Genomic DNA, 16,487 nt, shown 5'->3' with positions numbered 1-16,487 from the left:
TCAAATGTTCAGCCTAAAGAGAGGGGATTTTTGTGTGTGTGTGTGTGTGTGTGTGTTTAACAGTGATGATGTGTGTGTGTGTGTGTGTTATCAGTGATGATGTGTGTGTGTGTGTGTGTGTGTGTGTGTGTGTCCTCAGAGCAAGAACTCGTGAGTTGGAAGAACTGAGAGACCTATGGCGTGGGTGTTGTCCTTGGCCACCTGCTGACAAGGCTGACAAGATAGGACTCTTTTTGTCCATTGTTATAGGATAGGAACAGCATTGATTGAAAACAAACGCCCAACACAAAATGGGTCATGCACAAGATTTTAGTCAGACCAAGCTATAACATTATATATTTACTACGACAGTACATTCAACCAAAAGCTAATATAACAAAGGCATCAGAGATTATTTATAATCTGTCACAGAAACTGGAATCCATCTCCCCAGATCAGTCAATAAATGCTTCTGGTATTGACTTATATGCTGCCCCTGTCTTCATGTTGTTGCTGGACATATCTTTTTTAAAATGTGTGTAGGTCACCTAAATCATCAGAAAAATTGCCCCTCCTGAGAATTTTTTCAGGAGCCGCCACTGCCCCCAGCACAAGGTGCACCTGTGTAATGACCATGCTATTTAATCAACTTCTTGATATGCCACACCTGTCAGGTGGATGGATTATCTTGACAAAGTATAAAATGCTCACTAACAGGGATGTAAACAAATGTGTGCACAAAATGAGAGAAATAAGCTTTTTGTGCATATAGAACATTTCTGGGATCTTTTATTTCAACTCATGAAACATGGGACCAACACTTTACATGTTGCGTTTAGATTTTTGTTCAGTGTAGATGATTGTTGAGTTGCGACTGTCAGTGAAAAGCAGAGACCCAGCCAGGCATATCGCAATATTTAAAAATACAATCGCAGAAAAACTGTTTGGAAAGCAAATGGGCTATTGTTGTAAAGAGATGACAATGAAGAGATTCCAATCTGTCTTTTAGTTATCACAATTCTTAACTGAATTGATTGAACAGTAGCCTATTTTATTGGCACCAGCAGAGAACACAGGCCATATCCCCAGTGAATGTGCATATTCACTGTCTTTATCATTGGGTCAGTGCCACTTTTGTTTGTTTTTGGACAATAATTTCCTCCTGCAGGTTAGATGGATGTCATATTGTATTTGTGTCTCCCCTTCTCGTAGGCCAATTATATGGATCAGACAACAACGTTTTTATTGATCTGTTTGTCAGTGACAGCAGAGTAGGCTACCCTGTAATTTTTGTAGTATTAAAAAAAAAACTGTGCGCGCACTTGGGTGTCCCGTACCGGTAAGAAATGTAATCTAATTTCACCCCTGGACATTTTACAATGTTTAATTGACCAGCAGTGTACACATTTCACCACCTTTTATGTACAGACAGGAGTTCATACATCTTATTAGCCTGTGTGTCTCTCTTTACGGAGCATTTCATTGTTAGCTTTTGTTGTGCCATTACTAGGAAGAAATGATGCAAGAAATGAAGAAAAGCAGGCAGAGAAATTAAACGACCGAATGATTGATTCTCCTCCGACAGAACGCAGAGTGTCCCAATGTCAAAGTGAAGAGTAGTGGATATTTTCCTTCCAGTCATTTATTTCCTTCCACCATGATGATGTGGTAGCCAAACTTGGTCTTGACAGGGGGGGGGGGTCTGTGTAAATGGGTTTGTCCATGGTGCTGTTGGGTAGGGCGAAGGCAGCGTCCTGGAAGAGTCCGATCATAGAGACTCTTGTCATCCAGCCCAGATCACCCTGTCACAACCAGGATAACAGTACAGTCAATATTGCCACAGTCATACAAAAGGCTAAAACAGGGGTGTATTCATAAGTCAGACACTGTTGCAAAATGCTTTGCAACAGAAACCATTCACTCCAAAGGGAAAACTACGGAAATTAGAGTTTCTATTGGACAGATTCAGGTAGGTCCCTCCCGTTTCGTTTGCGTCTGTTTGGCTCATAGAGTAAACGGTTTCTGTTACCAAAAGTTGTGCAACAATCTGCAACTAATGAATACACCCAAGTTCTCTCACCTAACAATATTATTGAAAAACGATTAAGTGATAGACAGCAAGACATAGAGGATGCCATCCAGTGGATCTTTTGGGTACTAGCAGACAGCACCCTATTCCAACTACATGATAAACCAATACATTACACTACCATAATAAACCAATACACCTTTAAGTGATCGTAAGGGTGAATGTCTGTTAGTTGGTGCATGGGAACTGCTCTCTTACCCCTTGTCTGGCTTTGTCTTCACTGTACTGTGAGGCCACTTCACTGAAGCGAACCGCAGCCTTCAGTTTCTCCATCGCCTTCATGCATTTACCATGTTTCTCACACAGGATATGTCTGACCTGGGGAATACATCAAAACAACATGGCTAGTCAATTTAGTTAGCTGTCTTTGCTTACATGAGAACGAACACACACACACACACACAGTGTAGCCAAAGACAGTACAGTATGGTGTGGCATTGTATAGACTAGCTAACATAGGTAGCTATCTCGCTAGCTACCTTAACAGAAGTGCCTCCCTTTATCCTCTTCTCCTCTTTTTCCCCTTTGTCTCCACCCGAATGATAACGTTCAACACAATACCATGACTTACATGGAGATAACTACCTAGCCGCAAGCTAACTGCACACAGGCTGTGTTGTAAAGTTGGCTAGCTAGCTAGTTAGCATGTACTCAATCCAACATGCCTTGTCGATTTAGTGAAGAATAAAGTAACCTTTGCCTCCCTTGCCACCCCCCATCCTTGGCACCTTTCCCATTAGGTGGCATTCTTGAAAATACCCTTTACTGAAAACGAATGGGACAACTGGAAAGAGAACTTCTAGCTAGCCAACTACTACAAGACAAGCTTGGTCATGCTGCTTCTGCTTCATCATAAATGTACGCTAAACTGCGCGGAAGTAAACGAGAAACTGCGCATGCAGCATTCCATTTAGATGTTTTTGAACAAGCTTCATTTCCTATACGTACCATTTAATATTACATCGTTTTTATAATGTTTGCTCATTGGGTTTCAATGGGGCAAATTTTAAATGTTACGCTTCACCTGGAAAAGTTTCTGAAGCAGTGTTGGCTAAAGCATTTTCGACCAATAAAAAACCCTGTTATTTACCCGGTGGGCTGAGCCAGACGGTTACTATGGGAATCAGACTAAACACAAGGTTCAAGGTGACGTTTGTTTTTGTTGTGCGATAGTTTCTCTGCTACAAGTACTTGTAGTCCACACCCAAGACATGGAATGTAACTTTTTTCTCTCATTCATTGAGATGGCTGATAACAAATGAACATTTTACTAACGATAATGGAATCGTACAAGAAGATTCTGTGTCTGGGCAGAGGTGGATCAGCAGAAGTATTCCTGATGAAGCACGTGGAGTCCAAGAGACTGCATGCAGTGAAAAGAATACAAGCAGACGACTCTCGCAAAACAAAGACCAAAGAGGCCATCCTACAAGAAGCTGAAATCATCAGGAGGCTGAATCACCCTCACATAGTGACCTGCAGCGAGGCTCTCATTGACTCAAATGATGGATACATCTACATAGTCATGGACTACTGCGATGGAGGGACACTGGATGACAAAGTCAAGGAGAGAAAGACAGGGGACTATTTCCCAGAGTGGATGATAATGGAGTGGTTTGTACAGGTTACCATGGCAGTCAGCTATGTCCACTCAGCTAAAATCCTCCACCGGGACATCAAGACCTCCAATGTGCTTCTAACTAAGAGAGGCGTGGTAAAGGTGGGGGACTTTGGGATATCCAAGATAATGACCAACACAGTGGATATGGCTCGTACCTGTGTTGGTACCCCCAGCTACCTGAGTCCAGAGGTTTGTCAGGACATCCCATACAGTTCTAAGTCTGACGTCTGGGCACTGGGATGCTTGCTGTATGAGATCTGTACTCTCAGACCGCCGTTCGCTGCCTCCAACCTGCTCAGTCTGCTTTATAAGATCATCAGAGGAGAGTACAGCCCTGTGCCCCAGACCTACTCAGACAGCATCACCTCTCTGGTACATATACTGCTCTGTCCGGTGCCTGAGGACAGACCTAGTGCTGGAGCCATACTGGGCATGGCCTATGTACGGGAACATCTCAGAGAGTTTGTCAAGCACAGGGAGAAAGAGATAGCAGTGTATGATAACGTAGACTCCAGATCCATACCTCTCTCTAGTGGGGTCTGTGAGTCTGTGAGAACACCTGGCTCTGTGAGCTCACCTGGCTCTGTGAGCTCACCTGGCTCTGTGAGAACACCTGACACTCTGAGCTCACCTGGCTCTGTGAGAACACCTGGATCTGTGAGAACACCTGACTCTGTGAGCTCACCTGGCTCTGTGAGAACACCTGACTCTGTGAGCTCACCTGGCTCTGTGAGAACACCTGGATCTGTGAGAACACCTGACTCTGTGAGCTCACCTGGCTCTGTGAGAACACCTGGATCTGTGAGAACACCTGGCTCTGTGAGAACACCTGACTCTGTGAGCTCACCTGGCTCTGTGAGAACACCTGGCTCTGTGAGCTCACCTGGCTCTGTGAGAACACCTGACACTCTGAGCTCACCTGGCTCTGTGAGAACACCTGGATCTGTGAGAACACCTGACTCTGTGAGCTCACCTGGCTCTGTGAGAACACCTGGCTCTGTGAGAACACCTGGCTCTGTGAGAACACCTGGCTCTGTGAGCTCACCTGTAGATGAGAGCTTGGCCGTGACTGCAGAATGGAAGGAGGACAGCAGCAGTGCCAGTAACTCTTGTACTCTGATTACATGCTTAACTCTTGTATTGTTTAGGCCATATTGTGTTTGTATGCTGTCTTTGGTGCTTGTGTGACACTCTCTCTCTCTCTCTCTCTCTCTCTCTCTCAGGACCACTTCCACTCGTACCTTCCTATACAGGGGAAGAGGAGGAGGAGGAGGAGAAGGAGGATAGTACAGAGCCCTGTCCCAGTGATGATGAGGAGATAGAGGGTGATGTGGTCAGTATAGGAGACCTGCCCTGTCCCAGTGATGATGAGGAGATAGAGGATGATGTGGTCAGTATAGGACAGTCTGACTACTCAGAGGACTTTGATGACGACCACAGCTTGTCTTCCATAGAAGAACACAGAGAGGATGAGGCAACCTCTACACCTGTTAACGCTGTCATGGAGGATGTCTCTATGGAAGCTAATGGTAAACCTGATAGAGACAAATAGGCCTAATAAACAATGTGTTGCTCATTCAAAAGTTGTGTGCTGGATCCTCATAGAGGAGTGGACAGCTCTCCAAAAGTTAAATTTCAGTACTTTAATCAACCATGCACATCTGTGTACAGTGACCCCTGAAGTGGAGGACCCTAGTGAGTACCCTGATGACTTTGAGGAGGAGGAAGAAGAGGATGTGATGATGGTAGTTCACTATGCCCGCGCTGCTCTGGAGCTCCCTGCAGAGGGTGATGAAGGGGAGGAGTTTCAGCTGAGGGACGCAGGGGGCGTGGCTGTCACGCTGAAGACTCTGAGAGACAGCTGCATCATGGGTAAGTGTGTGTGTGTGTGTGTGTGTGTGTGTGTGTGTGTGTGTGGTGTGTATGTGTGCCTACCTGCCTGCCTGCCTGTGTTGTTGAGTGTCTATGTGTGTCATTGCAGAGGGCATCGGCCCCTCTCTCTACACAGAGATCACCGAACACTTTGTGAACGGTCTCAGCCCTGAAGACCTGCAGCCACACTTTAAACACATGCAGGGGACCTGACCGCCTGGAAACCTGCAATCTCATATTCACTATCGACCAAGAGGCAGCATAGGCCAAGAGGTAAACCTTCTTAAAGTATTTAATGGTGGAGCCAACCTCCAAACCTGGACTTCTGATGCACCATGACATTACCTGTAGGCCTACAATGTCGCAAGTTTATTTTGGGGAATTATTTGCCATCCATCATGGTTCCTAACATTGTAAATGCAAGAGGGTGCTATCAGGCATTTGTTTGAAACTGTGGAAGGGAAAATACCCAGAGTAACTGTGGCAGTTCACAGCCCAAACTGATTTGAGGTTGCATAACACAGGTAGCAAGTTAAAAGAGTAAAGAGGATATGATACCTTGAAGTGTGAACATCTGTGGGTAAGACGGGGAGAACACCCTCCTTCAAAATACCTTGAAGTGAAGTAAGCAGAAATCTAAAGGGGCTTTGGTTGGTTCCCTCATGGAAGCAGTGGAACTGTAGAGGGTGCTTGAAAAGTAAAGAAATAAAATTGATTCATTTATGATGTCAAGTCGAAACTTTCCTTATTTATGTATTTAATTACTTCAATGTAAGTGCATTTCTATGTTGTCTCAAAAGGTTTTACTTTATGTACTATTGAGAAAGAAATCCCCATTCATTTTTACTGAAATGTTTGGCAATCTGCTATAAAAGAGGAATCTTTATCAACACATTGGTCTGGTCTGTAATTGTTCTGGGGATTTTGAAACAAACAGCAGAGATGTCGGTAAGGTAATGCCTGTTAGTTAGATAGATACAGTGGCTTGTGAAAGTATTCACCCCCCTTGGCATTTTTCCTATTTTGTTGCCTTACAACCTGGAATTAAAATGTATTTTTGGGGGGTTTGTATCATTTGATTTACACAACATGCTTACCACTTTGAAGATGCAAAATATTTTTTGGGGTGAAACAAACAAGAAATAAGACAGAAAAACAGAAAACATGAGCGTACATAACTATTCACCCCCCCAAAGTCAATACTTTGTAGAGCCACATTTTTCAGCAATTACAGCTGCAAGTCTCTTGGGGTATGTCTCTATAAGCTTGGCACATCTAGCCACTGGGATTTTTGCCCATTCTTCAAGGCAAAACTGCTCCAGCTCCTTCAAGTTGGATGGGTTCCACTGGTGTACAGCAATCTTTAAGTCATACCACAGATTCTCAATTGGATTGAGGTCTGGGCTTTGACTAGGCCATTCCAAGACATTTAAATGTTTCCCCTTAAACCACTGAAGTGTTGCTTTAGCAGTATGCTTAGGGTCATTGTCCTGCTGGAAGGTGAACCTCCATCCCAGTCACACATTTTTCTTTTTCATTTCACTTCACCAATTTGGACTATTTTGTGTATGTCCATTACATGAAATCCAAATTAAAATCAATTTAAATTACAGGCTGTAATGCAACAAAATAGGAAAAACGCCAAGGGGGATGAATATTTTTGCAAGGCACTGTAGATAGATAGATAGATAGATAGGTAGATAGATAGATAGATAGATAGATAGATAGGTAGATAGATAGATAGGTAGATGGGTAGATGGGTCTCGGGGTTGCATAATTTTTTTCTGAGTTTGGCTGCATGTCCCAAATGGCACCGTATTCACTATATAGTGCACTACCTATGGGCCCTGGTCAAAAGTAGTGCACTATGTAGGGAATAGGGTTCCATTTGGGACATAGAGTTGTTTCAGAGTATAAGATCGTTATCTCTGCTGCCTCATGATTTCCTGTCGTAACCCAGACATGTTTTCCTTTGCATCATATTCTCATCTAGATCCATTCACACATCTCCATGACGAGGAGAGCAGATTCAGCAACACTTGGATGGAATTAAATAGAAAAGCTTCTTTATTGCTAAAAGTTGAACCAACATGTTTCGGCCTTTCGCCTTCATCAGGTTTTCTTTAAAGCCAAAACGTGCTGGTTCAACTTTTAGCAATAAATAAGCTTTTTTATTGAATTCCATTGTCCTCCAAGTGTTGCTGAATCTCCTCTCTCCTTCAGTTTGCTCCTCAATTCATGCACCTTGGTTGGAAAGCGAGACAACAGCAGTGATCCCTTCCCTTTGCAAATGTCCGTGAGGACAAACATCCGCCCAGACACAAACATATTGCACATGATAATAATGATCAACATTTGATACAGCGGTGGAGGGAACAACATACTGTACTGCTGTCTACTGGCCAGAGAGGACATTTGGAAATAGCTTTCCAACTGTTGAAGGTTATGCATTACAGGAAGTCAATGGATTGCACGACATTTTGGTTAAAAGTCAATCTGTGACTATTTTGGTTTGAAAATCCCCTAAAAGTGCACAGTAATAAGCCCCTCCCATGCTGTTGAATCATAGGAGTTTCATGTCCTTCTTCACACCTCATAGGCTTTATTTAGCTCAGCTGTGACCAACTGGAGTTGCTAAACAATTAGCATCACTCGTTCCTCCTACGCACACGCACATATAGGTGACATAGGTCATAGGTCACCAGTAAGATCTGAAACATCTCTGGGTGCGTCCCAAATGGTACCCTATTCCCAATATAGTGCACATACTTTTGACCATGGTCTAAACAAGTGCACAATATAGGGAATAGGGTGCCATTTGGGAGACATCCTCTGTCTCTGCTTGCTCATCATTGCATTATGGCAAGGGGGAAAAACAGGTGGGTATGTGGGGGAGGGGACGGCGTTTCAAGGTAACATTTTGATCTCCCACGTATTTGGAATAATTAGATTAAATCTTGAGATATTCTAACGATGGGTTGATCTAAGAAGTGAACACAGCAGCTCCCTCTATTGTTTGGGAATTTCACACACCGTGATGTGGTATTATCCTTCCACGTCCCATGGCTCTATCTTCTTTATCAGTGGATATATCTCATGGTGAGGTCTGTGTTGATAGATATGCTTACGTGATGGGTTCAAGAAATAGATGAGTTGTGAGCGGAAATCTATTACAGAACTCCTATCATCACACAATCTGTCATCTTTGAAGTTTCCCGCATATGCACTCACACACACACACACACACACACACACACACACACACACACACACACACACACACACACACACACACACAGACACACACACACACACTGGCGTGCAAGCAAACAAGCTTAGTGGAAAAGTACTATAGTGGAGATATGGACAGATATGAGATATGGACAGCTTGTAGTGTAGGCCTACTTACAACTCTCCTGTCTGAGTCAGGAGAAAACTAGGGATGGCTTCCTATTGTCACACTATCTGACATCAGAAATATCCCCCCCTCCCCCATATTCTGTACCTTGCCACACATCTCTCTGCCCACGCACTGATGGTGTGGAGACATAGGTTTAAAAACCACCTTCTGACATGACTGGAACTTGTGGCACCTTTCCGATTCCAACCACTTAATAGGAATAATGATAAGGTTAGAGATCCGACTTTAAACTAAACATAATCTTGGCACCAAGAAAAACCAAATCAGCTACTCAAATTTGATGTTAAACATTCAATGACAAATCAATTCAATGATCAGGTGGTGTACATATCAACATATTGGGACATACTCCATTCAGATACATTGAATTGTCTTGTATTGTAATTAATATGTATTTTTTAATGACCTCTTACTATGTGGCCTAGCAAGAGAATGGTATTTTGGTTTGAGGGAGGGTGAGAGTTCTCTCTAGGGGTGAGGCAAACCCCGTACAAACCACAACACTACCATATTGGATTTTGAAAAGGCCTTTGATAAAGTACGACTGGAATTAATATATAAATGCCTGTATTATTTGTTGTTGTTGTTGAGTCTCTTATTCAATGGGTAAAAGTAATGTATAGCAACCCCAGGTGTAAAATAGTAAACAATGTCTACTACTCAGAGATTTTTGAACTTGTAGATAATTGGCCCTATTTCTGCGACTCACCCACAAACAGGACCAAGCCTGGCTGAGGAGTGATGGACTCCATCCTAGCTGGATGGGTGCTCTCATCTTATCAACATAGACAGGGCTCTAACTCCTCTCGCTCCACAATGAGATAGGGTGCAGGCCAGGCAGCAGGCTGTTAGCCAGCCTGCCAGCTTAGTGGAGTCTGCCACTAGCACAGTCAGTGTAGTCAGCTCAGCTATCCCCATTGAGACCGTGTCTGTGCCTCGATCTAGGTCGGGCAAAACTAAACATGGCGGTGTTAGCCTTAGCAATCTCACTGGAATAAAGACCTCCTCCATTCCTGTCATTATTGAAAGAGATTGTGATAATATCTCATCTCAAAATAGGGCTACTTAATGTTAGTTGCCTCACTTCCAAGGCAGTCATAATCAGTTAACTAATCACTGATCATAACCTTCATGTGATTGGCCTGACTGAAACATGGCTCAAGCCTGATGAATTTACTGTGTTAAATGAGGCCTCTCCTCCTGGTTACACTAGTGACCATTTCCCCTGCGCATCCCACATATGCGGGTGTTGCTAACATTTACAAAGGCAAATTTCAATTTATATACAAATAAAATGACTGTGTTTTCATCTTTCGAGCTTCTAGTCATGAAATCTATGCAGCCTACTCAATCACTTTTTTATAGCTACTGTTTACAGGCCTCCTGGGCCGTATACAGCATTCCTCACTGAGTTCCCTGTATTCCTATCGGACCTTGTAGTCATGGCAGATAATATTCAAATGTTTGGTGACTTCAATATCTACATGGAAAAGTCCACAGACCCACTCCAAAAGGCTTTCGGGGCCAACATCGACTCAGTGGGTTTTGTCCAACATGTCTCCGGACCTACTCATTGCCACAGTCATACCCTGGATCTAGTTTTGTCCCGTGGAATAAATATTGTGGATCTAAATGTTTTTCCTCATAATCCTGGACTATCGGACCACCATCTTATTATGTTTGCAATCACAACAAATAATCTGCTCCGACCCCAACCAAGAATCATCAAAAGGCGTGCTATACATTCTTGGGCAACTCAAAGATTCCTAGATGCCCTTCCAGACTCCCTCCACCTACCCAAGGACGTCGGAGTACAAAAATCAGTTAATCACCTGACTGAGGATCTAGATGTAACCTTGCGTAATACCCTTAATGCAGTTGGACCCCTAAAAACCAAAAACATTTGTCACAAGAAATTAGCTCCCTGGTATACAGAAAATACCAGAGCCCTGGAGCAAGCTTCCAGAAAATTGGAACGGAAATGGCGCTCCACCAAACTGGAAATCTTCCGACTAGCTTGGAAAGACAGTACCGTGCAATATCGAAGAGCCCTCACTGCTGCTTGATCATCCTATTTTTCCAACCTAACTGAGGAGAATAAGAACAATCCCAAATTTATTATTATTATTATAATATTATATTATTATTTTATTATTATAATTTTTGAGACAGTTGCAAAAAGTGGAGGCTCCTCAGAGGAGGAAGGGGAGGATCATCCCCCTCAGTGAATTTCATAAAAATGTAAATTGTAAAATATAAAAAATGTTATCCTTTTATAAAATACTAAATATAATCACGTCACCAAATAACTGATTAAAACACACTATTATGCAAAGAAGGTCTACAGTAGCCTCAACAGCACTCTGTAGGGTAGCACCACGGTGTAGCCGGAGGACAGCTAGCTTCTATCCTCCTCTGGGTACATTGACTTCAGTACAAAACCTAGGAGGATCATGGTTCTCACCCCCTTCCATAGACTTACACAGTAATTATAACAACTTCCTCAAGCCTATCAGAGCTCTTGCAGCATGAACTGACATGTTGTCCACCCAATCAAAGGATCAGAGAATTAATCTAGTACTGAAGCATAAGCTACAGCTAGCTAGCACTGCAGTGTATAAAATGTGGTGAGTAGTTGACTCAAAGAGCGAGAAAGACAATAGTTGAACAGTTTTGAACAAATGAATTTCTTCCTAAATGAAGGAGAAGCAATAGAGAGAGAAAGTTTTGTGGCTGCTATGAAAGTGAACTGTGTTTACGTGTGATCAGGGGTGTATTCATTCCGCCGATTCTGTTGAAAAAGTTTCTTAAACGGAAGCAAACGGAACAAAACGGGGATAAACATACCTGAATTTGTCCAATAGAAACTCTTGTTTGCAACTGTTGGACTAATGATTACACCCTATATCAGCTAGATGCAGGCAAGAGTGTGCAAGGTGGCACTGAATGTCACTGTCTGTCCATGTGTCACTGTCTGTCACCTCAAATTTGTCTCTCGACCTGTGTGCACCAACGTAGTAAACTTTCATTGATAGGCTAGATTGTAGCAACCTCATGAGGGGTATAGGGAACATTAGAGTATCATGTAGTAGCCTAAACCTATCGCTGTTACATTGAACTGGGTGAATGGAATATGAATGAGAGTCATCCAATATGCTGTAATAGAAATAAGGCCATGCTCATGAAAAAATAATTTGTCCTCCCTCATCTTTAACGGCAGTGACTGCCACTGGTCGCAAAGCTAACTAAAAAGAAGCATTCCCCAAGAGAGGATGGCTTTCACTTTAGCAGTGATGAATTCATGAACTTCTTCGACGAAAAGATCATGATCATTAGAAAGCAAATTACAGACTCCTCTTTGAATCTGCGTATTTCTCCAAAGCTCAGTTGTCCTGAGTCTGCACAAAACTGCCAGGACCTAGGATCAATGGAGACACTCAAGTTTATTAATCCTGTATCTCTTGACACATTCATGAAAATAGTCATGGCCTCTAAACCTTCAAGCTGCATACTGGACCCTATTCCAACTAAACTACTGAAAGAGCTACTTCCTGTGCTTGGCCTTCCTATGTTGAACATAATAAATGGCTCCCTATCCACCGGATTTGTACCAAACTCACTAAAAGTGGCAGTAATAAAGCCTCTCTTCAAAAAGCCAAATCTTGACTCGTAAAATGTAAAAACGATTGGCCTATATCGAATCTCCCATTGCTTTCAACATTTTTAGAAAAAGCTGTTGTGCAGCAACTCACTGCCTTCCTGAAGACAAATAATGTATACAAAACGCTTCAGTCTGGTTTTAGACCCGATCATAGCACTGAGACTGCACTCCTGAAGGTGGTAAATAACCTTTTTAATGGCGTCAGACTAAGGCTCTGCATCTGTCCTTGTGCTCCTAAACCTTAGTGCTGCTTTTGACACCATCGATCACCACATTCTTTTGGAGAGATTGGAAACTCTAATTTGTCTACCCGGACAAGTTCTTGCCTGGTTTAGATCTTATCTGTCTGGAAGATATCAGTTTGTCTCTGTGGATGGTTTGTTCTCTGACAAATCATTTGTACGTTTCGGTGTTCCTCAAGGTTCCATTTTAGGACCACTATTGTTTTCACTATATATTCTACCTCTTGGTGATGTCATTCGGAAATACAATGTCAACTTTCACTGCTATGCGGACAACACACAGCTGTACATTTCGATGAAACATGGTGAAGCCCCAAAATTGCCTACCCTGGAAGCCTGTGTTTCAGACATAAGGAAGTGTTTTATTTTTAAACTCGGACAAAACAGAGATGCTAGTTCTAGGTCCCAAGAAACAGAGATCTGCTGTTGGATCTGACAATTAATCTTGATGGTTGTACAGTCGTTTCAAATAAAACTGCGTTACTGTGGACCCTGATCTCTATTTTGACAAACATATCAAGAATATTTCAAGGACAGCTTTTTTCCATCTTCGTAACATTACATAAATCAGAAACCTTTTGTCTAAAAATTATGCAGAAAAGCTAACCCATGACCTTCTAGATTAGACTACTGCAATGCTCTACTCTCCAGCTCCCCGGATGAAGCACTAAATAAACTTCAGTTAGTGCTAAACACGGCTGCCAGAATCTTGATTAGAACCCAAAACATTTATCATATTACTCCAGTGCTCTGGCTTCCTGTTAAGGCTTGGGCTGATTTCAAGGTTTTACTTCTAACCTACAAAGCATTACATCTCTCTGATTTGGTCCTGCCGTACATGCCTACAGTGGGGAGAAAAAGTATTTAGTCAGCCACCAATTGTATAAGTTCTCCCACTTAAAAAGATGAGAGAGGCCTGTAATTTTCATCATAGGTACACGTCAACTATGACAGACAAATTGAGAAATGTTTTTCCAGAAAATCACATTGTAGGATTTTTTGTGAATTTATTTGCAAATTATGGTGGAAAATAAGTATTTGGTCACCTACAAACAAGCAAGATTTCTGGCTCTCACAGACCTGTAACTTCTTCTTTAAGAGGCTCCTCTGTCCTCCACTCGTTACCTGTATTAATGGCACCTGTTTGAACTTGTTATCAGTATAAAAGACACCTGTCCACAATCTCAAACAGTCACACTACAAACTCCACTATGGCCAAGACCAAAGAGCTGTCAAAGGACACCAGAAACAAAATTGTATACCTGCACCAGGCTGGGAAGACTGAATCTGCAATAGGTAAGCAGCTTGGTTTGAAGAAATCAACTGTGGGAGCAATTATTAGGAAATGGAAGACATACAAGACCACTGATAATCTCCCTCGATCTGGGGCTCCACGCAAGATCTCACCCCGCGGGAATCAAAATGATCACAAGAACGGTGAGCAAAAATCCCAGAACCACACGGGGGGACCTAGTGAATGACCTGCAGAGAGCTGGGACCAAAGTAACAAAGCCTACCATCAGTAACACACTACGCCGCCAGGGACTCAAATCCTGCAGTGCAAGACGTGTCCCCCTGCTTAAGCCAGTACATGTCCAGGCCCGTCTGAAGTTTGCTAGAGTGCATTTGGATGATCCAGAAGAGGATTGGGGAGAATGTCATATGGTCAGATGAAACCAAAATATAACTTTTTGGTAAAAACTCAACTCGTCGTGTTTGAAGGACAAAGAATGCTGAGTTGCATCCAAAGAACACCATACCTACTGTGAAGCATGGGCGTGGAAACATCATGCTTTGGGGCTGTTTTTCTGCAAAGGGACCAGGACGACTGATCCGTGTAAAGGAAAGAATGAATGGGGCCATGTATCGTGAGATTTTGAGGGAAAACCTCCTTCCTTCAGCAAGGGCATTGAAGATGAAACGTGGCTGGGTCTTTCAGCATGACAATGATCCCAAACACACCGCCCGGACAACGAAGGAGTGGCTTTGTAAGAAGCATTTCAAGGTCCTGGAGTGGCCTAGCCAGTCTCCAGATCTCAACCCCATAGAAAATCTTTGGAGGGAGTTGAAAGTCCGTGTTGCCCAGCGACAGCCCCAAAACATCACTGCTCTAGAGGAGATCTGCATGGAGGAATGGGCCAAAATACCAGCAACAGTGTGTGAAAACCTTGTGAAGACTTACAGAAAACGTTTGACCTGTGTCATTGCCAACAAAGGGTATATAACAAAGTATTGAGAAACTTTTGTTATTGACCAAATACTTATTTTCCACCATAGTTTGCAAATAAATTCATTAAAATCCTACAATGTGATTTTCTGGATATTTTTTTCTCATTTTGTCTGTCATAGTTGACGTGTACCTATGATGAACATTACAGGCCTCTCTCATCATTTTAAGTGGGAGAACTTGCACAATTGGTGGCTGACTAAATACTTTTTTCCCCCACTGTACATGTACGCTACGGTCACAAGACACAGGCCTCCTTATTGTCCCTAGAATTTCAAACAGCTGGAGGCAGGGCTTTCTCCTATAGAGCTAAATTTTTATGGAATGGTCTGCCTATTCATGTGAGAGACGCAGACTCGGTCTCAACCTTTAAGTCTTTACTGAAGACTCATCTCTTCAGTAGGTCATATGATTGAGTGTAGTCTGGCCCAGCGGTGCGAAGGTGCAAGGCACTGGAGCGACGAACCGCCCTTGCTGTCTCTGCCTGGCCGGCTCCCCTCTCTCCTCTGGGATTCTCTGCCTCTGACCCTGTTACGGGGGCTGAGTCACTGGCTTACTAGTGCTCTTCCATGCCATTCCTAGGAGGGGTGCGTCACTTGAGTGGGTTGAGTCACTGACGTCATCTTCCTGTCCGGTTTTGCGCCCCCTTCGGGCTCGTGTGGTGGAGGAGATCTTCGTGGGCTCAGCCTGGTTGGCCCTGTCTGGGGGTATCGTCGGACGGGACCACAGTGTCCCCCGACCCCCCCCGTCTCAGCCTCCAGTATCTATGCTGCAATAGTCTATGTGCCGGGGGGCTAGGGTTAGTCTGTTATATCGGGTGTAATTCTCCTGTCTTATCTGGTGTCCTGTGTGAATTTAAGCATGCTTCCTCTAATTCTCTCTCTCTTCCTCTCCTCCTGAAGGACCTGAGCCCTAGGACCATGCCTCAGGACTACCTGGCCTGATGACTCCTGGCTGTCCCCAGGAGCGGGCTGCTGCTCCAGTTTCAACTGTTCTGCCTGCGGCTATGGAATCGTGACCTGTTCACTGGACGTGCTACCTTGTCCAGGACCTGCTGTTTTCGACTCTGAAATAGCCGAATCCACTCATTTGAAGGGGTGTCCACATATTTATTGTACATATAGGGCTGCATGTATGAAGAGCAGTAGATGTACCAGTACAGAATAATAATAATAAATAGATATCATCTGTCTTCCAAAAACAAAGTGTCTCTGTCCTGTAGAGATCAAGGATGTATTCGAACAAATGCATAATACGGAAAATCTAGAAATTATGCATGGCTGTGCTCTCTCTCTCTCTCTCTCTCTCTCTCTCTCTCTCTCTCTCTCTCTCTCTCTCTCTCTCTCTCTCTCTCTCTCTCTCTCTCTCTCTCTCT

The 16,487-nt window shown here is 43.3% G+C and overlaps 1 protein-coding gene and 1 pseudogene across 2 annotated transcripts; one reads left to right on the top strand and one right to left on the bottom strand.

The window, feature by feature from the left end:
- Window positions 1-865: 865 nt before the first annotated feature.
- Window positions 866-2,805, bottom strand: LOC121585870 (annotated as a pseudogene).
- A 408-nt stretch (window positions 2,806-3,213) lies between these two features.
- On the top strand, window positions 3,214-16,055 carry nek12 (NIMA-related kinase 12). Of its 2 annotated transcripts, XR_005994877.1 has the most exons (5): window positions 3,214-4,791; window positions 4,913-5,218; window positions 5,361-5,561; window positions 5,671-5,834; window positions 16,015-16,055. XR_005994877.1 is itself a non-coding variant. In XM_041843837.1 (4 exons), the coding sequence occupies exons 1-4, from the start codon at window positions 3,327-3,329 to the stop codon at window positions 5,772-5,774; spliced, it is 2,076 nt and encodes a 691-aa protein (XP_041699771.1). In that variant the 5' UTR covers window positions 3,214-3,326; the 3' UTR covers window positions 5,775-6,356. The 2 variants fall into 2 exon arrangements, 1 of the variants encoding a protein (XP_041699771.1); XM_041843837.1 differs by lacking the exon at window positions 16,015-16,055 and having other exon boundaries at window positions 5,671-6,356.
- Window positions 16,056-16,487: the final 432 nt, after the last annotated feature.

This window comes from Coregonus clupeaformis, chromosome 21, assembly GCF_020615455.1.
Source record: "Coregonus clupeaformis isolate EN_2021a chromosome 21, ASM2061545v1, whole genome shotgun sequence".
Taxonomy (NCBI): Eukaryota; Metazoa; Chordata; class Actinopteri; order Salmoniformes; family Salmonidae; genus Coregonus; species Coregonus clupeaformis.
This window is presented reverse-complemented; position numbering and strand designations above follow the sequence as displayed.

Bases quoted from the DNA above. Each gene is read 5' to 3' on its own strand.
- nek12 (XM_041843837.1), top strand. From the start codon at position 3,327: ATGAACATTTTACTAACGATAATGGAATCGTACAAGAAGATTCTGTGT. The intron at 5,219-5,360 runs GTAAACCTGATA...ATCTGTGTACAG, and splicing joins TGTCTCTATGGAAGCTAATG to TGACCCCTGAAGTGGAGGAC. The intron at 5,562-5,670 runs GTAAGTGTGTGT...GTGTCATTGCAG, and splicing joins GAGAGACAGCTGCATCATGG to AGGGCATCGGCCCCTCTCTC.